A 26,367-nucleotide genomic window follows, 5' to 3' on the forward strand; every position below is an offset into this window, starting at 1 on the left:
CACATATTTAAGTCACGCAATATTATGTTTTGAAGTTTTGATTTCTGATTGCATATTGCATCCGCTTTCCCTGTATTCTTGACAGTATGATGTTATTCTTATCATTTGATATAAACGTGATTTCCATGTTCTTTACGCATGATATGTTGAATGTAACAATGCTCCTGTTAAGCGTTTATTTCTAAAGAATGAATATAATTATTGGCTATTTGTAATGCACTGTTGTGTGTATTACAGATAGCCACTATTACGTATGCATTACGATAAAGTAATAGATATTTATATGCTTACCTCCATTTCGGTCATATTAAATATATGGAATGCCTCAATAAAGATCGAAACCGGTCTGGGTAGTGACCATTACCTTAATGCATAACAGCATACATCTCCGCAAGGAAATCTGCTTTGCATTAGGGGAAAATTCTAAGGAAAGTGATCAGAGCTTACTCCACCTTGCCTAGTGTTGCACTACGTGTAGCAGCAAACTTGAATTACTTGTCTGTTTGCTTACTTGGGAAAAAGGATTAAAAACCTAGCTTATAAAATTGCTTGATATCTTTAACATAATATATATATATATATATATATATATATATATTTTTTTTTTTTTTTTTTTTTTTTTCCATACGGAAAAATAATTTAAAGCTATAATTACAGGAGTGCGGTGTTGGCAGTGCCAGCTCGAGGGGAGGTATCATAAAATTCTTATTGTTAAAAGCAATTTACAGTTATTGCCAAAAAATATTCTCTGGTCCTCTTTAATACTATTAAAGAGGACCAGAGAACCATTACTTTTCTTTTACGATGTTGGCGCCCCTAGGCTGGTGCCTCTTGTGCCTAAGCTTGGGACAGGCCCTGGGTATTGGCAAGCGGTTACGGAGAAATAAGGAACTTATTGACATATGTGTTGAACAGTTGGAGATTGCCTTACTTGGGGGAAAATAATGTGAAAAGAACTTCAAAGAGTAAAGATAGATGGAATGAAAGAGGAGGATAAGTTTGATAAGGCTGAACCTGTACTGTGCTGGCCATCAGCTGCATTTGCTTTGCACGCTTGTGTAAGGCAATGGAATAATTATTGATTAGTTTGGTTAGTCGATTAGTAGTGTATTGTCTGTAGAAGACACAAGAGGTAAACGAGAGCACTATCCTCTTCTCAATACTGTTAAGAATTTTAGAGAGATTTTAATTCGCTATCGCAAACGTCAGAACAATACAATGACAAGGATTTCTGGAAGCTGAAGGAAGCTGTGCATATGATTTACACTTTTAGCCAGGAAAGGCTAGAAGAGTAAGTCAGTTCAAGTAGAAAATCGGATTTTGATCAAAGCTAATGAGGAGGGAATGAAAAATAAGACACTAAAAATAAGATAGGCCTGTGTTTTGGGCACATTAAAGGTCAGTAGATTTTCCTCAGCCCTATTTGGAGAATGGTACAGAGATCAGTGATTAGGTCATTATCAATGGAAGATCTGAAACTAAACTTAGATCATCTACCTTACTTTGAGAGAGAATTTTTTTTTTTTTTTTGAGGAAACATGCCTTCGATTGAACACAACTGCCAATTAGACAAAACTGCATTTCCACTGTCTAATTACACGTGATTGAAAAAAAGTTTACAATAGCTTTTAATTAATACCGATTTATTCCTACTCAAGTAGAGATAGTAATTTTTTTAGGTGAACATCTTATGAATTTTTTTCAAGTTCACATACGAGTATCATGATATACCAGCTATATCATGACTAAAATCGCCTTTGTCATAAAATAAATCAATATGTCGTGAATTGTTGCACACTTAGTCATTGACTCGTACACTTTATGGCAGCTGAAGGATAGAAAAAAAAAAATTCAGGTTATTACTTTCAATGGCCGATATTGAGAAAAAAATTAGGAATGGGATTAGAGAACCACTACACTGTATTCCTTCCCTTCTCATCCGTCCCTTAGGACGGATTGAGTCCCCCTAATGAGGGGTTTACGACAAATGAATGCAGGTGGTTCGTCACTCCTCTGCTGCATTCCCTAACGGCAAGTATTTATGACTGTAATCCGTGTGTGATCACAGGGCCGGTTTACCTGTTCTGAAGGACGAAAAGCCCGAGTTTACGGGTGAAAAAAACCCTCTCTCTCAGTATTATACCGGGTAACTGACCTTTAGTAGAACAAAATAATGCCAGTAAAGTAGATCACCTATAAACTGTTTACCAATCTCTCTCTCTCTCTCTCTCTCTCTATATATATATATATAGAATGTGTGTGTGTGCTATATATATATATATGCAATAAGTCTTATTTATACATAATTATTATTGCAATAAAGTCGTGCATACTAAATAGTAGCGGCACAATTCTATTTCCTCATTTTTGATATTGAACTGAAATATTCTTCATATTAACTATGAGTAAGCCATATATGCACACGTATACTTCTCCGAATAATCGAATGAAAATGAATGGATGATAATGAAAATAACAGAAGTAGATTTATGAAATTAAAAGTATGGAAGGGAATATTCTTGTTCATTATTCTAATTTCAGTAATTTATGTAATAATTATGGCTTTCAAACAAAGGCCATTATAATTACCAACCGAGATATGAAGACGCCTGCCTATTTAATAAAAAATAATTTTAAAAAATAAAACAGTACTACCACTAAGAACGACTAGGGAATGCTAGGGATAATGGTAAGGAATTTAGAGGAAAAAATTAATGTGGAGAGAGAGAGAGAGAGAGAGAGAGAGAGAGAGAGAGAGAGAGAGAGAGAGAACATGTTCTCGTATCTGCCTTAAAATCATTATTAGCTTCTCAGAAAGTTAAAGAGATAGCTGACCACACCAAAGAGTTCCTATCAGATTAACGTTTTTATGCTAACTGCTCGAATGAGGGGTTAAAGGTATCGTACTATTAATTATTTAACTTTTGCCTGGACAGGAAATCAGTAATTTTTAATACTGCTTATAGTAACGCGCACAGTAAAATAGCAGCCATAGATACAAGTGACGTAGTTTGCTTTTCAGTCCTGAAACTAAACACTAGTTACAGCTATAGTGAATAAAACAAGTCAGGAAATAATCTTAGACAATCCTGAGAAGGAGAGGTTCCTAATTGCATTTTTATATAATCACACTATTCATTAAAACAGCAACTGAACCAAGATCCACGGCCAATGAATTAGAAACCTTTATTCCGATGTACGTAAACGTTACTTACGTCACGTATGTAGAAATTGCTTAATCAACGCTTCACCACATGTTCTAGGTAACTGTTTAAGAATGTTCTTGGTCAGTAATCGATCACAATGGTAAAAACAAAGAATCGTTTGGAGTTTGATAAAGGGCAAATTGTGGGTGCACGTCTGGCTGAAGCCACGATTTTGAAAACAGCAAAGCTGACTAGTTTCTTAAAAGGTGAGATATCCCGGACGTTTAATAAGTGGAAAAATAACCAACACTGCTTGTGTAAGAAACGTAACTGTGGTCCTATGGCAGTCCAGGAAAGAGATCGCCGTCATTTGAGAAAGCTTGCACGTAAAAACAGAACTTCCTGTGAGCAGTAGTTGACCGACATATTTAATGAAAGCTGTTCAATATCCTTGTTCCGTGAACAAGGAGCAGGGAACTGAAGAGGATCGGTATTGGTAGTCACCTATATGGAAACCACTGATTTCTGGAAAGAAACGGAAAGTCCGTCTACAGTGGTGTCAGGAATACCGTGACTGGACACAACAAGACTCGTGGTCTGACCAGTCAAGGTGCACCTTCTTCTGTACCGAAGGTTGGTAAGGGTTTCGCGGAGTTCCATGAAGGAATGAACCCAGCTTGCCTTGTAAACACAACTCGAGGATGTGGTGTCATGGCATATTCTGTTGGTATGGAATGGGTCCCCTGATATTGCTGGAAGGTCGTGTGTCGTCAAATATCTAAATATTCTTGCCGATGAAGTCTATCCTGCAATGTAGACATTTTATCCAGCAGGTGACAGTTGTTTCATGGACGACAATGCTACTGTCTGTCACTCAAGAATTGTTCAGTGAGCATAACAGCGACTTTGGCCATCGTCCGTGGCCACCGCAAAGTCTGGATCTGAAACCCATTGAGAATTTATGGGACATGTTATAAAAACAGATTCCCTTCGAATATGAGTCAGTTAAAGGACTGTCTAATGAACGCCTTGTAAGTTGTACACGTAGATGCAATCCAACACCTTGTGGGATCTATGCCAAACCACATATGTGCTGTAATTCGGGCTGAAGGAGGTCCAACTGGGTATTAAATAAAATTTTGTAATTTATTGGCAGATATTTGTATTTTGGGCATATGAACTGTGCACATCATTTGGTGTTTCTTAAATTTGCTATTAAAATAGTTGAAGTGAAACTATCTTGACAGATTTTAATAGTGATTCTAAATACTACATTTCATTTAACTTCATCAAGACAGGGAGAAATTAATTAATTATTGTTATTTAGAATTGTTTTATCAAAAACGGCCCAGATACTAAAAATGAAATTGTAATGGAAATTAATAGAAAACAAAACAAAAAAAAAATAATAAAAAATATATATAATAAATAAAATAATTATCACCGATCAATCTTGAACCAGGACTGGTTTAACGTTGCATTAAATCATCCTCAGTTAGTATTTCTAATCGTTTTGAGAGTGAAACAGTTTGAATTATATCGAAAAAAAAAAAAAAAGACAATATTCCGCTTATATTTCAAATTCTTTTTTCTGAAAAACTGAAATTATTGCAAAAAAAGAAAAAAGAAAGAAAGAAGCTTCAAATATAAAACAAATAAATACAACATATGAAATAAAAATATTCGAAACATCTCCTATATTTCTGGAGAAATAGTTAATAAAACAAAAATAGACAGAATAAAATATGAAAAAAATCCAATTCAATCAACGATGGTTAAAAATCAGAATGAAACGGAGGATATTTATTTATAGAGAGAATACTAAAAAATTAAAATTAGAAAGTAATCGGGAATCAAATACAACGCAAGATCAAGTAAGTGATAAACAGGATAAAAGAAAAATTAAAATTATACAGATTATTACGCTGTGATTACGCCAAGTGAAAATTTTTTGTATTAAATAATAAAAATATTCAATGTAGAATTTTTGGTACTTTTTTTTTTTTTTTTACAAAAACAGTCATGTTATCTGCGACAAAACCACATTATTCAAAGAAGTTCTGTACTGCAAATATCTGCTGAGTTTGTGTCAAAAGTCATGTGGGTTTTTATTAAATTTCTCCCGTTTGAGGCCTATGTACTCTCAAAATATAATTATGCTTTACAAATGGTCGCATTTAAACTGAAACAGAAACGATTCGAAAAATTCTAATAAACAATTAAAATACTCAAATCAGTGAAAAATTATTATTATCATTTCGTCTAATTATGTCGGATTTTGTGAATAAATTTCATTGCTAGAGTGTAGAAATCTTTAATTGCTACAAGTATTTTACTTATTATGCCCCTCAAAAGCCAGAATGAAACAAAAATTGTAATGATCCGAAATTTTTTTGTACGAATTACCATTTACTAAATTGAAATAAAACTCCGTATAGCCAGAGTTCCGAAATAGCTAATAAAAGGACAAATATCACTTCTTAAACAACTGAAATCAACAGATTAATACTCCCATCACTATTTCATTTAATACGACACTAAAATTCAGCCATCGTCTTCTCATTTTTCTCGTGCTAGATCAGAAAATAAATATTACACCTACCTTCAGTGGGATCTTTAACTGCTTTTGTAAAGTAATCACTGAGGGATCTTGTGCTCACTTCGAAGAGATACAAAACGTAAACAGTACTTAGAATAATAACCGACCATTTAACAATAATTTTGAGAAGTTTATGAAGTCTGACAACCATTCTACAGAAACCACGATTCACTTTTTCAGTGCGACCCTTCACGTTAAAAAAGTTGCTGTCCCTTCATAAATATATATATAAATACACACACACACACACACACACACACACACACACACACACACACACACACACACACACACACACACACACACACACACACACACACACACACACACACACACACACAGCAATACGCAGTCTCCTGATAGGCTGCTGTAGCCAATACCGTTCGACTTTTGTATGATGAACGATTATTTAGCAATATCACATAAACATCTACACTCAAGAGCACAGCAATAAAAATGCAGATCAAAAAGGATGCTTGATGAAATTTTTTCTCTCTCTCTCTCTCTCTCTCTCTCTCTCTCTCTCTCTCTCTCTCTCTCTCTCTCTCTCTTTCTCTCTCTCTCTCTCTCTCTCTCTCTTTCTCTCTCTCTCTCTCTCTCACACACACACAAAGAAGCGCGCGAACATGCAAACTAAAGTACTAATTATGTGTTTTATTAAAATAAACTTTAAAATTTAAAAGGAAACAGTGAGAAATCACGAATGAAGAAAAAAATCGCATAAAAAAAAAGGCTGCTCACAGATATGAATTACAATCCCGATTAATTTCAATACAAATAATTGGAACTGGAAAATACCCGTTATGATTATTAGACAAGTGGGTATATAACAAAATTTATAAATTTATTGTCTTCCATGCACGGTGAGAATATTGAACACAACAAATTATTCTGATCAGTCTGTGTATTATTCCATTCAAAATCATTCATTAGTGATAATGAAAACTTAACTTTAATAAGTCACAATGTGTCTTATTATAGTTAAATAACAAATTTATGTCTCTCATAGATTACTAGCATATGCTTTTTTTTTTTTTTTACCATATCTTCCGTTTGGAAGTACTATAAAGGCGATGAACTTGTTGATTAAAAATAAAAAGATGAAAGAAAAAAAGAAAGAAAATAAACAGATATATTAAGCAGCTGTATGCCAGAAGAAAAAGCTTTTATTTGGCTAACATAATCATTTTAATAAATGCATGCAGAATTTAAAACACTCGTATATTTCACAAGCAGCAGATAAATAACAGACCGTTCTTGGAATATATCTACATATACGTTGTTTCTTGAAATAAACGCTTCCACTAATGGGGTACAGAACTTTGTACCCCATTTGTGAGTTTAAATTCCTAAAGCTCCCTTTTTTATGCCTCCCAATAGCAGGCTTATTTTATCAAGTTGTTAATATACGTCGTTTCCTTCAGTAAACTTTCTGGAGAAGTCTCAGTCTTGAATATATTTTTAAATGTGTCATTTACTGTATCGTATATATACCTGCATTCTATGAAATGTATTATTATTATACAGCTATAAATTATTTATCTTTTTATAAATATTATAATTTATATTATTATTATTATTAGCATTATTATTATTATTACTAATGAATCAACAATCATTTATTCGCTTAGAATGATAATGAATTGTTCTCTTTCACTAATAATACAATTACAGTTAATCAGAAACCAAGAATTCTGAAAATCAAATTTTAAGAACTTCCATGTAATAATAATAATTAACCGATTCTTCATTACGTTTCAAAAATGCCTCCTTAATCTGTTGCCCACTAGTGTTTCAGTTAAACATATTTCCGGTCAACAGAATGCGTAAAAATAAAATTCTGCTGAATCCTGTTATTTTTTACGGCTAGTTTAGTTTTGAATATAAGTACTTTTTGTTATGCAGTTTATGGTCATGGCAGAAAAAACCAGCTATTGTGTGCCATCTGTAACATGAGCACAGAACGAGAGAATGTTAAAATCTGTTAGGCTGAAGTCACTAAAAATAATGCTTGTTATAAAATACAAATAAATAACATTCGTTTTAATGAAAATTGCATTTTAATTATTATTTTCGTTGCATAACAGATTTATGAAGTTCATTAATTTATCACGAGAGGTCGCTCTATATCACACTACATAATCTTCCATCTACCACTGAGCCTTGACATACTTGAGCTGGTAAATGAATTATTAAACTCCATTTATATTAATCCTACGTCAAATGTAAATAATAAATAATTGTGCATTTTAATACTGTATATCATGTAATATGATAATGTTCCATTAACTTTTTTTCTCATAGTTTTCACATAACCCTGAACTGTACATCATGTTGCGATGTATGCTTTTGTATCTCGCTGTTATATCGCACAGTATCTGACCTTATTTCTCACTCGTCACCTGTAATCCTTATATCATCACTAATAATGCAAATATGAATATTTGTTAATATTCAAAAAAAAAGAATCAGTAAAAAAACTGTTTACAATATTTGATAAAACATCAGTTCACAAATGAATGACTAAACTAAGAAACTGGATAAATAGAAAAGTACGGAAGAGAAGAGAAAAGGAGGTTGAAATGGGTTCGAAAAAATTAGGACGTGTGGGACCTATTTGAAACTTCAAAAGATAGAGAGCCTTATTTGACTAATTGTTTTAATGTAATCTAAACAACTTCATCTCGTCCGATAAACTATTAAAAAACAATTTGGTTGATTTTATTAAATACACTTCCGTATACTTTAAATTTTAGTTGAATATATTGTTTGCGTTATCGTTTTAATAATCGCTTTTCTTTTCTTTTCTTTCTTTTTTTTTTTTTTCCTTTCAGAATTCTGCTCTGAGGATATCAGTGCTTCCGTAGTAACAATTGGTTCTTCTATTGAAAAGAACTTAGTTCTGAATCCTATTAAGAATCCCGAAGAATCTTATAACGATTCTTCGAAAAATTAGCACTTTATAAGTGCTTTTAACTGAAGGAGAGTTAGCTGATCTGATACGGAAGTGGCTGGTTTTTCCGTTCAGAAATTACGGAGGAAAACTCTGCAATTAGGGCTGTTCCTTCAGCAAAACGACAGATTGGTAGAAAAAAATGCTACAATATTAATAAAGTGTCATAATTACAAAAACAAAGAAGAAATTAAACCGAACTACGGAAACTGAAAACTTTGATATAATGAAGTAGAGACCAAAGAGTGCATGTAGGGATTATATTTTGTTCATAAATATATTTCATAATAGATGAATTAATAATACAAATATTAGAGCCTAAGAATAATAGGGATTAGATTAAAAACAAACAGAGGCTACTTAACAATAAGTATCTAAGCCACGCCATGTAATTAAAAATACTGGAACATCCAAAATGAAGACACAAATTGAAAGAATATATTTTTTAATAAAGTTAATAAGATGTAGTCCCGCCTTGGTCTTTATCACGTCATCACTTAGTGTATGTGGTAAACTTTCCGCTTACAAGATTTATTACAAAATTACCCTCATGCTTTACGCAGGAGTAGAAATAAGTATATGAAAAACCGTAAGAATAATGAATAAGTATACGGTTTCGTCACGACGTATCGGCTGCTCTCCTCTCCTTTAATCAGCTGTTTTAAGAAAACGGATTGAATCATTGGCTATAGAGGAAGTTGCACAAATAAGGATACCAATGGGTCAACTGTTCGTGACGTCTTAGTAATAACAGAACGTAACCGTCAAAGTTTAAACACCTCTACAATTCGACTAAACAGTAAGTCACGTGAGCGACGTAAGATAAATTCTTGCGTGAAGCAATGGATTAAATTTGTTTATGAGTGATACCCAAAATAACCAGAATTATTACTATTTTTTTTTAAATTATTAAAGTTTACAATACAATATTCTAGTGGAGATTGAACTGCCCACTCAGTCTCCAAAAGTTAGATAGGGCTAAAACTGGAATACTGTTTATGGCCTTCAGCGAATTTTCTTTCACTTCGTCCACATCAACGAATCGCTGCCCTTTCATCGTTTTCTTTATCCGCGAGAATAAAAAAAAAATACATGCAGAGAGGTCGAGCGAGTACAGTTTTTTTAATCCACTGTGAGCAAACGAGGAAGAAATTTAGCGGACACAAGTTTCATTTGCAAATTTTCTGTTAAAATTCACTGGCACGAAGTCTATGACAATTGCTCTCTTCAGAAACTTTCCCAATGGTCTTTCGACGATCTTCATTGATTGCCTGGCAAACCTTTACGATGTTTTCATCATTTCAGCTTGTCCAAGACAAGAGGAAGGAGGCAAGCCTCTCTTCCTCTTGCAAATTTAATGAGCAAGCACAAAGCAACCAAGCCATTAATGAAAGTATTTCTACTCACCCTTATCCTTTCCTTTACGTTTACCATTCTCACATGACTTATTGATGATGGTTCACATATTTACACCTCTGAATAATTCAAATATACCAACCAAGTAGAGCATTCTCCCTGTATTAGTTTTCTAATACAGGGTTTCTCAAACTGTGTTCCGCAGGCGGAAGGTAAATAAGTGTTCCGCGAGAAGTTCTCCTGGAATTTGTAATTTTTCATGAATAAATATTTTATAGTGGAAATATTCTGAGGAGAATAATATTCGTGAATATGTCGAAAAGCTCAGAACCAGAACGCCTAATAACATCTGTGTAGCAAATGTTAGTGACCAAGCCGTGTATTTTTAAACGTGGAAGTATTCATGAATTATCGTTAATTCATTTTCACACATCGAAACCTTTCAGCATTTGGGAAAGGGAATACCACTGTTTACGACCGGTAATAAAAATTGCCTGCAAGCCGATTACAGCAATGGGCGGCGTATCCTCTGTTCTCAAAACCGAAAGAAATAACATCTGTGTTGCAAATGTTAGTGACCAATCAGCAAAGAAGTACGAAGAAAATTTTTCCACTAAAATTGAAGATCAAGGTAGTCTGTATCTGGTTCTCAAATCTAGTAATACTGAATACTTTCTTCGCAAGTAAGGTGATTTCGTATTGTAGGGTGAAAGTTTCGAAACTGTAGTGCCGTGATGTTTTAAAAGTAATAGGCCTGCAGATTTAAATTTTAATATGAATAAGAGACAAGGGACTTCGTTTAATTTTGGTGTTAAGAAATCTGTTATTGAAGGTGTTTGTGACGCAACAGATAGTGAATCATCCTCCAGCAGCCTACAAAGCGCTCTCCAGGATGTACAAAAGGAGCGGAAAACTACCAGCACACAGGAGAAAAAGTCAGCATTCACTCGTAAGTACTTATAATATTATAAATTTTTGGTGATCAGAATGGGATATGTTATTGAAAATCAGCACAAATTAATTTAATGATGTTGGCCTGAGGAAACTACAATATGCTACAAGATTTCATTAGTCCAGTGATTGATAACTGATTTAAATGTAATTTTATATTTGTCAACATGTCACACCGTATACATAAGTGTACTAATCCTCTTTATGATTATACCATAACTAATTATTAATATTGCAATGCGTTGATAATTATTAATTAATACATTACAAAATAACCAAGATGTTCCGTTAAAATTTCAGGATTTGTGAAGTGTTCCGTCGCCGGAAAAGATTGGGAAACGCTGTACTAATATATCTTAAAACAAACACATCTGCTCCCATTCAACGTAGATTTTGTTACAATCAATTGATAAATTAAAGTATTCGAAGTTATCCTACAGTTAATTACAATTAATTAATTGGGTTTATATCGGGAAAATAATCGGATTCCAGTGATATAATTCAATGGAACGAAAGAAAGAAAGCTTTGCGTAAACGCTGCTTCTTTTTAGAATGAATAAAGAAGAGACAAGAAATTCTACTCACTCCTTCCCCAACTACGAAAGTAAATAGAAAAAAAATGCCTTAACCTGTTCTAATCTTGAGAACTAAATTTGTTAAATACCCCACATTACTGGGAGCTTTTAAATCCTTTATACTGACTCACTAGATTCTAATGATAACCGAAAGTTTTTTTTTTATTCATCTGATTACATGGTTGTTGTTATACGAGTTTGGCCTCGAAATGTTCTATTTTACATTGCTTTTTCTTCCTTCCAACTGTTTCTGAAATGAATTTTTCTAGAAATCCATGCATTTCAACAGTCTCTTTACTTAACATTTGAAGGCTCTTCCTTCTCCCAAGAAGAATACATTAAAATATAATTTAATTTATAGTGTCGAATATAAATATATATTTATTATATTAGCTTGAATAATCTAATATAGGTATAACAGTTCTAGTATGTAAATTTATAGTACTGCCACCTTGTGACCACATCTGATAACAACACCACTTTGTTATCAGAATTATTATTGTGTTAAAAATTAGTAATTCAAGTTTTCATATTTCGAATTTAATCCGGCTTATTCTTTGTATTGCATTCCATTATTAAAATAATTATAGATACAGAAAAAGTGATTTGATTTCTCCATGGTATTTGCGATGAAGTTTTCATAAAATCTGAGAGAATAAAATATAAAAATTCCGATTTGCAATCATATTTCCCCAACAAAGCTAGTTGCACGTACGATTGCGAGAGTAAAAATGTATGAGTGAAGTTGGGTAATGCATGCGCCATACAGTATCCTTTCTACAGATAACAACAGCTTCCAGAGAAGGTCATTTGATTGAAGGTGTCATAACCAATATTTTGAAATCGAAGCCAGAACTGCTGCAGTTTGCAATCGTGTGCAAAAAATAAAGTTTTTTATAATTATTTTCGTCTTTAATGCTCTGCTTGCAGTGTTTACGTGACATGATTTAATTTTATTCAAATACTAACTAATCAGCAACTTATTTAAGTTAAGGGATATTACAGTCCATATTGTTTCATAGCCGAATAAGAAACTCAAAGAGTTTCATGCCGAATATAATAAAGTTCGGCGAGTCCAAGCGTAAGCAAATACCTGGATAGTGTTACAACTGACCCTTTAGGGAGTGCAACACCGAGGCAACTCATGGTAAGGGTGGAGCAAGTTCCTATCACTATTCTTGATGTTTCCCCATAATGTGAAACCCAGCTCCCAGGAGCTGTATTACTGTTCTACATTATGAGTGAGAGAAGGTCACTACCCAGACCGGTTTCATCCTTTATTGAGGTCTCATCAGTGAGTAGGTAGAATGGGAGTTCATGTCTTTCATCATCGGCCTTTGGAGTATAAAAGATTGCTGAGAGTCAGCTGGTAGTAAGAGGGGAAGAGAGCGAAAGGTAGAGTATGATAGTAGGTAGTAAAGAGGCCTCAGTCAACCTGTTTAGCTGTGTATAACCCAGAGGTTGTGGCTAAAAGGTCTGTGAACATCTTCTCCTTGACCTATTCTTTAAAAAAAAAAAAACTTTGAAATAAACTTTTCTTATATGCGTTCGTAAAATAGCTAACAATTAAAAAATTAACAATTTAACTAACCAGGTGTCTATGGAGGTCCTCTCCTAACACCTGTTTTAGTATAAAACTTAAGCCGGATTTTTTATTTTTATTTTTATTTATTTTATTTTATTTTTATTTATTTTTTTTTTTCGAAAAAAAAAAAAAATGAACACTTAGCTACGGGAGTCAAAAGGTAAAATTACTGCGGGAATGAAAGCATTTCTGCGTGAATTAGAGCATAAAAAAGTTATGAATTTTTTTTTTTTTTTTTTTTTTTTTAATATATATAAAAGAAGCAGTAAAGAATTGGCCAACCTTACACCACAGGGGAAAACAAGATTTGGGGGAAGAATCTGGCCCGAGAGATGCCGCTCCCAAGGAGCAGCGGTGCTGCTCCTTGGGAGCGGCATCTCCCGGGCGAAAAACCTAGGGAGGTAGAAATAGATCCCGCTGAGATTCTGGCTTGTATTATGTTTTCGTCGCTGATTTGGGACTTTTTCCGCACTTTCCAGATGTGATACTTTATTACATTGATGAGGAAAATTGTAAATTTCTGAATTTTCTTGACTGATGGGGGAAATTGCAGGTACAAGACCTCCTCTAGTGTAAGCGGCTAGATTCCCAGTACTGCGCTTAATCTCTGCCAAACATGTCGGGCGGGGGGGGGGGCACAAGTAAAAGAAATGTCTCACCGTTTCAACGCTCTGGCAGACGTCGCAGTAGGGGTCACACTGTCTTGAATTGTATCGGGACATAACCAGTTTCACCGGTAGCTGACCATAGGCTATTCGCCATGCCAGGTCGCGGTGAAATGGCTCTCCCCAGCTATTTCTGATATTTTGAAATAGCAATCCCATGTTGGTTTCTATATTTGGCGTATCACATCTGGAAAGTTGAAAGAACTCCCAATATCTTGCTTGTGACTTTAATTTTAGGATTTTCCTCCCTTCGGTTTTAAATTTTTTAAGCTGTTGGCATAATGGATTATATTATTCTGGCACAACCTCTGCGCTGGGATCAGCATGTCCCGTGGTCCCGAAGTAGGGGAGAAAATGCCCTAGAAAGTATTTAATGAGGGATTCTGAAATATTTTGTAGCAAACAGAACTTACATATACCCTACTATGAGAATTGCCAAGAAGGCGTCCTAATAAATTATTAATTATATGAAGAAACAAAGGCTTCAATTCGGCGATCTAAAACTTATTTAAGTTAGGAATATGCATCCCATATTGTTTCATAGCCGAATAAGAAACTCAAAGAGTTTCATGCCGAATATAGTAAATATATAAAGTTCAGCGAGTCCAAGCGTAAGCAAATACCTGGATAGTGTTACAACTGACCCTTTAGGGAGTGCAACACTGAGGCAACTCATGGTAAGGGTGGAGCAAGCTCCGATCACTATTCTTGATGTTTCCCCATAGACCTAAATAAGTTTTAGGTCGCCGAATTGAAGCCTTTGGCTTTTCATATAATTAATAATTTATTAGGACACCTTCTTGGCAATTCTCATAGTAGAGTATATGTAAGTTCTGTTTGCTACAAACTTGATATTTTTAGGTCTACCTACTCACTGATGAGACCTCAATAAAGGTTGAAACCGGTCTAGGTAGTGACCTCCTCTCACTCATAATGTAGAACAGTAATACAGCTCCTAGGAGCTGGGTTTCACATTATGGGGAAACATCAAGAATAGTGATCGGAGCTTGCTCCACCCTTACCATGAGTTGCCTCAGTGTTGCACTCCCTAAAGGGTCAGTTGTAACACTATCCAGGTATTTGCTTACGCTTGAACTCGCCGAACTTTATATATTTACTATATTCGGCATGAAACTCTTTGAGTTTGTTATTCGGCTATGAAACAATATGGGATGTAATATCCCTTAACTTAAATAAGTTTTAGGTCGCCGAAATGAAGCCTTTGGCTCTTCATATAATTGATAATCAGCAACTGTTGGCATTTCTTACAATAATAACTGCGGAAAACGAAACTGGTTGGTCTTTGAATCGGAGTAATATGCTTATAGCTTTGGCTACATGTAAATCAATAAAAATTGTTCATAACTTGCTTGTTTCATTCTTTCAGTCTGAATTCACATCAATTGAAATAATTATCATCATTTATTGTTCTGATAAGTAAGAAATATTTTACCTAGTAACCGCTTATGCATTTATATTCTTGTACTCATATACAATAACTGTTGAATCCTATCCTATCCTATCCCCTCAGCCATACGGATGCTGGGTGTAGCTATGTGCTATCATACTAGGGAGATGATTATGAGCAAGGTGGTTTCCCGTTGCCTTCCTTGTCGTAGTATATTTTATGGCTGTAGCAGTGTGTGTGTTTTCACGGAACCGGTTTGCCCGTTTTGAGGGATGAAAAACCCGAGTTACCGAAAGAAAAACCCTCCACCTCCGTATGAGACCGGTTAACTCACCTTTAGGCGAAAGAGTCACGTCACTGACGTGATGTTTTTCCGACCAAAGGGCTTCGTATATACCGACTGAGTTACTGAGGTTCAACTGTTCAATAATAATAATATTTATAATTTTAGAATATACTACTATTATTAGTAGTACTATTACTGTTATTACCTCCAAGGAGTACAAGGACCCATCGCTGGAGGGCGCTCTCTTTCAGTTCACTCATCTCACCACCCTATACTACTTTATCTTCCAATTACATACAACGACACATGAATTAGTTTTATTGTTGAATATTTTCAAACCAACTTTAGATAACTTGTTTGCTAAGTGTTTTAATAATCATAATTATTTAAAAAAGATTGGTATATATCTGGAAATTAAAAAAAAAAAATCACCCTTTTTTTTATTTTATACGTGTTGGGTTTCTCCCGTTCCTCGACCACCCTTAGGATTGGTTGAGCCCTCCTAATGAGGTATTAAGTACTGTATCCTATGCCTGTAGCCTTTGTTTTCACGGGACCGGTTTGCCTGCTTGCGGGATGAAAAATCCCAGATAAATTGGGGGGGGGGGGGGGAATAAATAAAAATTATCTTACATTGCGTTTTTAAACTTCTGCGGTTTATCCTGATATAATGTCACACAGTATATTCCAAATATTATATCTTTATGATTATTTCATTATCTTAGCATTTACAAGATATCTGTTTAAGATTTCTCTATTCTCTATTTTAAAGATATCTCAATAACTATTTCATTAAAGTATTTATGAAGTTAAATTCCACTATTAAAAGTTATGATTTTCTTTAAAAACGTTAACTGACTATACTGACATCTATCGATAAAATATGACACCAGTAAATCTTGTATGACACAAAAAATGCATAAAACACTAAAAATACAATAACCGCAAAGAGAAAATTATTATTTTATTATTATTGTTATCATATTGTCACAGTGCTGTGACAATTTGACTAACCCAATTGTTTTGAACAACAAGTGAAATTTAGAAATGTGAACGTGCTGAGAACTAAATAAAAATTATGTTATATACATTTTATTTTCAAACTCCTGCCTCTCTCTCTCTCTCTCCCGATGATTCTTTAACTCCACAGGGATGATGTAATAATAATAATAATAATAATAATAATAATAATAAGAAGAAGAAGAAGAAGAAGAAGAATAACGTGGTCGTTTGTCCATAAATCTAATATTTCGCGTTAGATTATAAATATTATTATTTTATTTTCGCTATCATTATTTTATTAACTTAACATAGTTTTAAAGGCAACTGCTTGCGATTACTCGATTTTAAAAATATTTCAATAACAATTTCATTATTAAGCATTTATGAAGTATTTAAGAATGAAGAAAACAATTTCCATTATTAGAATTTATATATTTTTCTTCTCGCTAACGAATTGTACCAACATCTATCGATAAATTGCGAAACCAGTAAATCGCATTTTCTTGTACACATACTAGCCACTGAATTACAAACTTTTATTTAATACTATAATATCAGCTAACGTCTTTTTGTTCCCGTATAGGGAGTAGGCGACTATAATACACATATTATTTTTTTAAAATAAACATGTGCGAATTAACCAGGTGTTGGATTGCAGTACCTCTACAGGAAACTAGACATTCACAGGCGACCAAGTGTTTTGCATAAGCTTTTCATATACGCTGTGCAAGTGACTTTTACGTATATCTGCATAAAGATATACGTAACTTTTAATTTAATGACCGGTATGTGTATCTATACGCGTTTATCAGTCTATAAGTTATCCGAATTTGGAGAGCAATAAAGATAACAAATGAATAAATGGGAGCAGAAAATTTTGAACCAGAGTAGATCGAAAATAAGGGGGTTTCGAATTTTGGCATTCTCTGACATGGCATGTCCGATTTAAAAGAACGGCTTATGTCCCGCCAACTTTATGGCTGAAGGAATCGTGAAGAGTACAGCTGAGAAAAGTTAGGATGTACAGTGGCTGGTTTGCCGCAAGATGAGATTCTTCAGATATAACAGGTCTAGTCCAGGTATCTGTAGATGATGCATATCAGTTGTTTGGATCAGGGCCAGAAATGTTAACGAAGTACAATAAATCAATTTTTTAATGGGTGTCTTGAATTTTATTATTTTCTGTAGATGTTTGTTGTTTTTGGCAGTGTTTTCTGAATGAAATTTATTTTTTACCGCAAGGTATGTCAGTTGTAGATATAAGTATTAACTTCCAATTTGTAGGTTTCGAAAATGCAGAAACATTGCTCTTCGAAATCACGACCTATGACAGATACAACCACAAATCCATGATAAATACAATATACAGACTCCTTCCCCTAGATACAAACCCACTCATTTTCTTCAAGAATCAGAAACAGGATAAACAGCAACATTCGCCCAATAGATAGACTTATCCTAATAGGTGATATAACATTAACACCCTTGATATGTGCTAGTGCTCTTCAAGCACTAACACATATCATGACATATTAAGCCAATACAACATAAACCTGATCATAAACTTCCCAACAAGAGAATAAATACTTAACGATTCACTGACACAAACATGCATAGATCACATCAACATATGGTCTCCTATTAACACATTCACGTCATCAATAATCACCACCAAAATTGCTGATTTTGGTGATAATTGCAATTTCATTCCACAACACCACCTTTCCAGCCCCCCCCCCCCCCCCCCCACACACACACACACGCTGCCCCGGCAGAAAAACCGCACTCTATTATCATAGTGAAAAGCGTCGCTGATATCCTTATAAAAATACAAACTGAAACAGTCTACTTAATACAAATGATCCAAAAACTTTATACGACAACTTCAAATACCTGTTACCGAAATACAAACACCCAAGAAACAGAAGACAAATACTAAACAATTCATAGGAAAATCAGGATATCCTTAAGCAATAAAATTGCAATAAAAGACATTCTATGGAAGAGAGTAAAATAATTATCCAACAACATTCACTAACACGGAATCCATGGATAATGGAAAACATATTAAGAGATATAACAAAGAAAAGATGTCCTATGGAAACAACTTAAGAGGCCACCTAACAATAGTTTTACAAGCTGAATACAAAAGAAAATGGAATTACTTAAGAACACAGGTAGAACTGTAAAAAAAAAATATTGCATAAAGAAATTAACAACAGCTCACAATGACATAAAGGAAACCTGGCACCTCATCAATGAAATGCTGGACAATGCACACAGAACCACTGCTTCAGAAACAATAAAACACAGCTTTTCCTGCGATCAGCACTTTGTGAACTGTTGTCCCAAAACTGCACAAAGCATTCTCCCCTCACACTTCTCCGCCTGTACCACGAACAACCCAGCCAATGCGGTTCCTCAAAGTAAAAAAAGAACTGCAATTTTCAATTCATCAAATTAACCCTAACAAAGGACCAGGAATAGACGGAATCAGATCAAAAGACATAAAAAAAAACCACTCAACTAACCTATGTCCAGTTATACTAAAAACTGTTAAATAAAATCTTCGAAACGGGGCACATACTAGAAACACTAAAGAGCGCATTAATCACTCACATACATAAACATGGAAAAAGAAGCATTATAAGTAATTACACATACATCACCACGTTGTCTGTAATCAACCAAATCATGGAGCGCATTGTGTATCGCAAACATAGAGAAATTCCAAACATACATAGAAAAATTCCAAATCATCCCAAAAACACAATATAGTTTTCGAAAAAATAAAGGAACAGCAACACTCCTGGAAGATTTCACACACATAATAAACGCTGCGTTAGATAAAAACAGAATAGTATTAATCGTTTTTATTGACCTAACAAAAGCGTTTGACACGCTAACACGCAAAAACTAGTTGAAAAAATTAACACATATCTTACATGAAAAACAGAAAGCACATCACACATATAGGATCCATGCACAACAAAGAGCTAAGACAGTGTTTCTCAACACTGAAACAACTGAAACAGAAACGATTTCACAAATTCTAATAAACACTTAAAATACTAGCTTTATTAAATTTTCAATCAGCAAGAAACTATTAATATCATTTCGCATCATTGTGTCAGATTTTGTGACTAAATTTCATTCCTAGAGTGTAGAAATTTTTAATTGCTACAAGTGTTTTACTCATTATGCCCCTCGAAAGCCAAAATGAAACAAAAATTGTAATGATCCGAAATTTTTTTGTACGAATTACCATTTACTAAATTGAAATAAAACTCCGTATAGCCAGAGTTCCGAAATAGCTAATAAAAGGACAAATATCACTTCTTAAACAACTGAAATCAACAGATTGATAATCCCATCACTACTTCATTTAATGCGACACTAAAATTCAGCCATCGTCTTCTCCTTTTTCTCGTGCTAGATCAGAAAATAAATATTACACCTACCTTCAGTGGGATCTTTAACTGCTTTTGTAAAGTAATCACTGAGGGTTCTTGTGCTCACTGCGAAGAGATACAAAACGTAAACAGTACTTAGAATAATAACCGACCCTTTAACAATAATTTTGAGAAGTTTATGAAGTCTGACAACCATTCTACAGAAACCACGATACTAGATGAACGTATATTGACAATTCACTTTTTCAGTGAGACCCTTCACGCTAAAAAAGTTGTTTTTCCTTTATATGTATATAAAATACAGAGCAATACGCAATCTCCCGATAGACTGCTGTAGCCAATACCGTTTGACTTTTGTATGATGAACGATTATTGAGAGGATGTAGTGATTTTCGTTTCGATATTACTTGTATAAGTACGCTCATCGTCGTCTATACTTGCTACATTTAGCAATATCATATAAACACCTACACTCAAGAGCATAGCAATAAAAATGCAGATCAAAAAGGATGCTTGATGAAATTTTATCACACACACACACACACACACACACACACACACACACACACACACACACACACACACACACACACACACACACACACACACACACACACACACACACACGCACGCACGCACGCACGCAAGCGCGCGAACGCAAACTAAAGTACTAATTATGCGTTTTATTAAATAAACTTTACAATTTAAAAGGAAACAGTGAGAGATCACGAATGAAGAAAGAAATCGCATAAGATAGGCTGCTCACAGATATGAATTACAATCTCGATTACTTTCAATACAAATGATTTGAAATGGAAATATCCCTTATGATTATTAGACAAGTGGGTGTATAACTATTAAAATTTGTTAGTAGTAGGGGAGGCTCTTCTGACAAGATCAAGATCAAGATAAGATAAGGAATCGTGACGTGATTGGTTGATGACGTCATTGTGTGCATGGCTTCATGGGTGTGTAATGTTTGGAATTTCCGTGTGGGCAAGTGTGTCACTGGCTTCTATTGTTGTGTTTTGGTTCGCGTATGGGATTATGGGTGATGGTAGAGATAAGGATTCGTGTTGTGATTGGTGGTGCAGTTCTGACAAGATGAAGATCAAGATAAGATAAGGAATGGTGAGGTGGGTGTGTGTTGTTTTCAGATGTAGATAAGTGACGTCATTTTTTATTTGTAAATAAATGTCGTCATTTGTTATTTGTAAATAAGGACGTTGTTGTTTTGAATGGAAAGGATGATATTAGTGGATAAGAACTCGTGTCGTGATTGGTGGGACACTTCTGACAAGATCAAGATGAAGATAAGATAAGGAATCGTGACGCGAATGTTTGTTATGAGATGTAGATAAGTGACGTCATTTGTTAGTTGTAAATAAGTGACGTTATTGTTTTGAATGGAAATGGAAATATATTAGTGTATAAGTAATCGTGTTGTCATTGGTGGACACTTCTGACAAGATCTAGATCAAGATAAGATAAGGAATCGTGACGTGAATGTTTGTTATGAGATGTAGATAAGTGACGTCATTTGTTAGTTGTAAATAAGTGACGTTATTGTTTTGAATGGAAAGGGAAATATATTAGTGTATAAGTAATCGTGTTGTCATTGGTGGACACTTCTGACAAGATCTAGATCAAGATAAGATAAGATTCGTGACGTTATGTCTTTGTGCGGTATTTTGGTTTGGCTATGGAATTGTGGGCTATGTTTTGAGATAAGATATCTTTTAATTTTCCCAGGGTGACACACATCCGTCATTGTCGTCTGTGGGAATTCTTAGAGTATGTCGTGATGGCGGGTGTGATTAGATTTTTCTGAATAATTAATTATATACTGGTGTCACTCAAACATACGGTTTTTTTTTTTTTTTTTTTTTTTTATATAGATGGTTGTACTAATTTTCCAATACATTTGCGGTATTTGTTTCCTGTTAAAGGGTGGGAATTCTTAGAGTAAGTCGTGATGGCGGCAGTCTTTCGAGCAGCTTTTCTGAATAATTAATTATATACTGATGTCACTCAAACACACATACTTTTTTTTTTTTTTCCATACCTCATCTGTATTTTCTTCTATATACATGTTCTTATCAAGTTCATATTTTATTCATAATTCATCCGGATATTTTGATTTGTCTAAAAGTAAGATCTTAAAGTTCAATAAATAAATAAATAAACAAATCGTGTGTGTTTTCACGGTTATTTCAAAAGTGTTCTTACTTAAACATACATAACACATCAAAGACACTGTTTGTTCTTTTAAGTTTACATATTTATTTCACAGATATTATTTACATTGCCATATGCAAGAAATAGGAATTGAATTTACATATATCACCAATGCAAATGGTGTTTTTCTTGGCGTAACATTTCTTTGATGAGGCAAGTTTGATTGCCTGATTTTGATACTGCTTCCCAGATGATAATGGCAACTTCAGCTGTTACTAATATTACCAGTACTGCTATAAAAGCAAGTATCTGGCACTTTTGTGATAGTTCTTGATTTTCACCTGCAAAGAAAAAAAAATCATTGATAGTAATGGAAAAGTTAGCAGATTACTATAATCCTAATACAGTAGTTAGTTTTGGAAGTATCAAAGCTTTACAGAAACATACAAATTTGTCACATGAAACCGTGAAAAGTTGGTTAGCAACACAACCTACTTATGTGAGACATAAACCCATTAGAAGAAAGTTTAAACGCAATCAAATCAAAGTCCCGACACTTTTACATACTTTTCAATGTGATTTGGCAGATATGTCATCCCTTGCAAAAGAGAATGGGGGCGTGTGTTTCCTTCTTGTATGCATTGATTGTTTTTCCCGATTTGCGTGGGTTCGAACACTGAAGAAGAAATCAGCAGACGATGTTGTTAATGCTTTCGAGTCTATTTTTAAAGAGGAAGTGCCATGTTACATAAACACTGATCAAGGAAAAGAGTTTTGCAACAAGAAAGTTCGTGCGTTGTTTAAGAACCATAATATACATTTCTACACGACCAGGAGCGAAATGAAAGCACCCATTGCAGAAAGATTTATCAGAACATTGAAAACAAAGATCTACAAGTGGATGACGTATACTAAAAGTAAAAGTTATACAAATGTATTGCCGACCCTTGTACATACTTATAACCTCACACCACACCGCACTATCGGTATGGCTCCTTCCCAAGTTAACCTTCACAACGAGGATCGTGTTTGGAAATATTTGTACGGAACCCAAGAGGAGGCTAGCAAACCAAAATTTCAAGTAGGTGAGATAGTGGAGGGAACTTTCTGTTTGCGCTGCTTAAGTACTTGTTCGATTAGATACACGTCTTCCGGAAGTTCATTGGGTATATTAGCCTTTTGCAGTTGAGCTTCGTAGAAAGTTCCCTCCACTATCTCTCCGTCCCGACTGCGAACTCTATATACTACAGGGTTTCTATTTATAACCTGAACAATAGTGAACAATTCTCGTGTCCAGTTACCCCAATACCCTTTTCTAAATTTGTGGGTATCATCACTTAAAACTACACTATCACCTACTTGAAATTTTGGTTTGCTAGCCTCCTCTTGGGTTCCGTACAAATATTTCCAAACACGATCCTCGTTGTGAAGGTTAACTTGGGAAGGAGCCATACCGATAGTGCGGTGTGGTGTGAGGTTATAAGTATGTACAAGGGTCGGCAATACATTTGTATAACTTTTACTTTTAGTATACGTCATCCACTTGTAGATCTTTGTTTTCAATGTTCTGATAAATCTTTCTGCAATGGGTGCTTTCATTTCGCTCCTGGTCGTGTAGAAATGTATATTATGGTTCTTAAACAACGCACGAACTTTCTTGTTGCAAAACTCTTTTCCTTGATCAGTGTTTATGTAACATGGCACTTCCTCTTTAAAAATAGACTCGAAAGCATTAACAACATCGTCTGCTGATTTCTTCTTCAGTGTTCGAACCCACGCAAATCGGGAAAAACAATCAATGCATACAAGAAGGAAACACACGCCCCCATTCTCTTTTGCAAGGGATGACATATCTGCCAAATCACATTGAAAAGTATGTAAAAGTGTCGGGACTTTGATTTGATTGCGTTTAAACTTTCTTCTAATGGGTTTATGTCTCACATAAGTAGGTTGTGTTGCTAACCAACTTTTCACGGTTTCATGTGACAAATTTGTATGTTTCTGTAAAGCTTTGATACTTCCAAAACTAACTACTGTATTAGGATTATAGTAATCTGCTAACTTTTCCATTACTATCAATGATTTTTTTTTCTTTGCAGGTGAAAATCAAGAACTATCACAAAAGTGCCAGATACTTGCTTTTATAGCAGTACTGGTAATATTAGTAACAGCTGAAGTTGCCATTATCATCTGGGAAGCAGTATCAAAATCAGGCAATCAAACTTGCCTCATCAAAGAAATGTTACGCCAAGAAAAACACCATTTGCATTGGTGATATATGTAAATTCAATTCCTATTTCTTGCATATGGCAATGTAAATAATATCTGTGAAATAAATATGTAAACTTAAAAGAACAAACAGTGTCTTTGATGTGTTATGTATGTTTAAGTAAGAACACTTTTGAAATAACCGTGAAAACACACACGATTTGTTTATTTATTTATTTATTGAACTTTAAGATCTTACTTTTAGACAAATCAAAATATCCGGATGAATTATGAATAAAATATGAACTTGATAAGAACATGTATATAGAAGAAAATACAGATGAGGTATGGAAAAAAAAAAAAAAGTATGTGTGTTTGAGTGACATCAGTATATAATTAATTATTCAGAAAAGCTGCTCGAAAGACTGCCGCCATCACGACTTACTCTAAGAATTCCCACCCTTTAACAGGAAACAAATACCGCAAATGTATTGGAAAATTAGTACAACCATCTATATAAAAAAAAAAAAAAAAAAAAAAAAAACCGTATGTTTGAGTGACACCAGTATATAATTAATTATTCAGAAAAATCTAATCACACCCGCCATCACGACATACTCTAAGAATTCCCACAGACGACAATGACGGATGTGTGTCACCCTGGGAAAATTAAAAGATATCTTATCTCAAAACATAGCCCACAATTCCATAGCCAAACCAAAATACCGCACAAAGACATAACGTCACGAATCTTATCTTATCTTGATCTAGATCTTGTCAGAAGTGTCCACCAATGACAACACGATTACTTATACACTAATATATTTCCCTTTCCATTCAAAACAATAACGTCACTTATTTACAACTAACAAATGACGTCACTTATCTACATCTCATAACAAACATTCACGTCACGATTCCTTATCTTATCTTGATCTAGATCTTGTCAGAAGTGTCCACCAATGACAACACGATTACTTATACACTAATATATTTCCATTTCCATTCAAAACAATAACGTCACTTATTTACAACTAACAAATGACGTCACTTATCTACATCTCATAACAAACATTCGCGTCACGATTCCTTATCTTATCTTCATCTTGATCTTGTCAGAAGTGTCCCACCAATCACGACACGAGTTCTTATCCACTAATATCATCCTTTCCATTCAAAACAACAACGTCACTTATTTACAAATAACAAATGACGACATTTATTTACAAATAAAAAATGACGTCACTTATCTACATCTGAAAACAACACACACCCACCTCACCATTCCTTATCTTATCTTGATCTTCATCTTGTCAGAACTGCACCACCAATCACAACACGAATCCTTATCTCTACCATCACCCATAATCCCATACGCGAACCAAAACACAACAACAGAAGCCAGTGACACACTTGCCCACACGGAAATTCCAAACCTTACACGCCCATGAAGCCATGCACACAATGACGTCATCAACCAATCACGTCACGATTCCTTATCTTATCTTGATCTTGATCTTGTCAGAATCCCCCCCACCCCCCCCCCCCCCCACCCCCCCCCCCCCCCACCCCCCCCCCCCCCCACCCCCCCCCCCCCCCACCCCCCCCCCCCCCCACCCCCCCCCCCCCCCACCCCCCCCCCCCCCCACCCCCCCCCCCCCCCACCCCCCCCCCCCCCCACCCCCCCCCCCCCCCACCCCCCCCCCCCCCCACCCCCCCCCCCCCCCACCCCCCCCCCCCCCCACCCCCCCCCCCCCCCACCCCCCCCCCCCCCCACCCCCCCCCCCCCCCACCCCCCCCCCCCCCCACCCCCCCCCCCCCCCACCCCCCCCCCCCCCCACCCCCCCCCCCCCCCACCCCCCCCCCCCCCCACCCCCCCCCCCCCCCACCCCCCCCCCCCCCCACCCCCCCCCCCCCCCACCCCCCCCCCCCCCCACCCCCCCCCCCCCCCACCCCCCCCCCCCCCCACCCCCCCCCCCCCCCACCCCCCCCCCCCCCCACCCCCCCCCCCCCCCACCCCCCCCCCCAACATGCGAATTTAC

General features: G+C 35.5%; 1 protein-coding gene across 1 annotated transcript in view; it reads right to left on the reverse strand.

Annotated features, from left to right (window-relative positions):
• LOC150095942 (uncharacterized) overlaps positions 1–26,367 on the reverse strand; it is a 48,921-nt gene that overhangs the window by 16,512 nt on the left and 6,042 nt on the right. Inside the window, exons 3-4 of the mRNA XM_090409570.1 lie at positions 19,988–20,044; positions 5,749–5,805 (exon numbers count right to left, since the gene is read on the reverse strand). Coding sequence (XP_090265696.1) covers positions 5,749–5,805; positions 19,988–20,044 — 114 coding nt within the window. The remainder of the gene's footprint in view (positions 1–5,748; positions 5,806–19,987; positions 20,045–26,367) is intronic.

The sequence above is a fragment of the Typopeltis vanoorti genome, chromosome 19 (assembly GCF_054136105.1).
Source record: "Typopeltis vanoorti isolate ZY-2024b chromosome 19, IOZ_Tvanoo_1.0, whole genome shotgun sequence".
Taxonomy (NCBI): domain Eukaryota; kingdom Metazoa; phylum Arthropoda; class Arachnida; order Uropygi; family Thelyphonidae; genus Typopeltis; species Typopeltis vanoorti.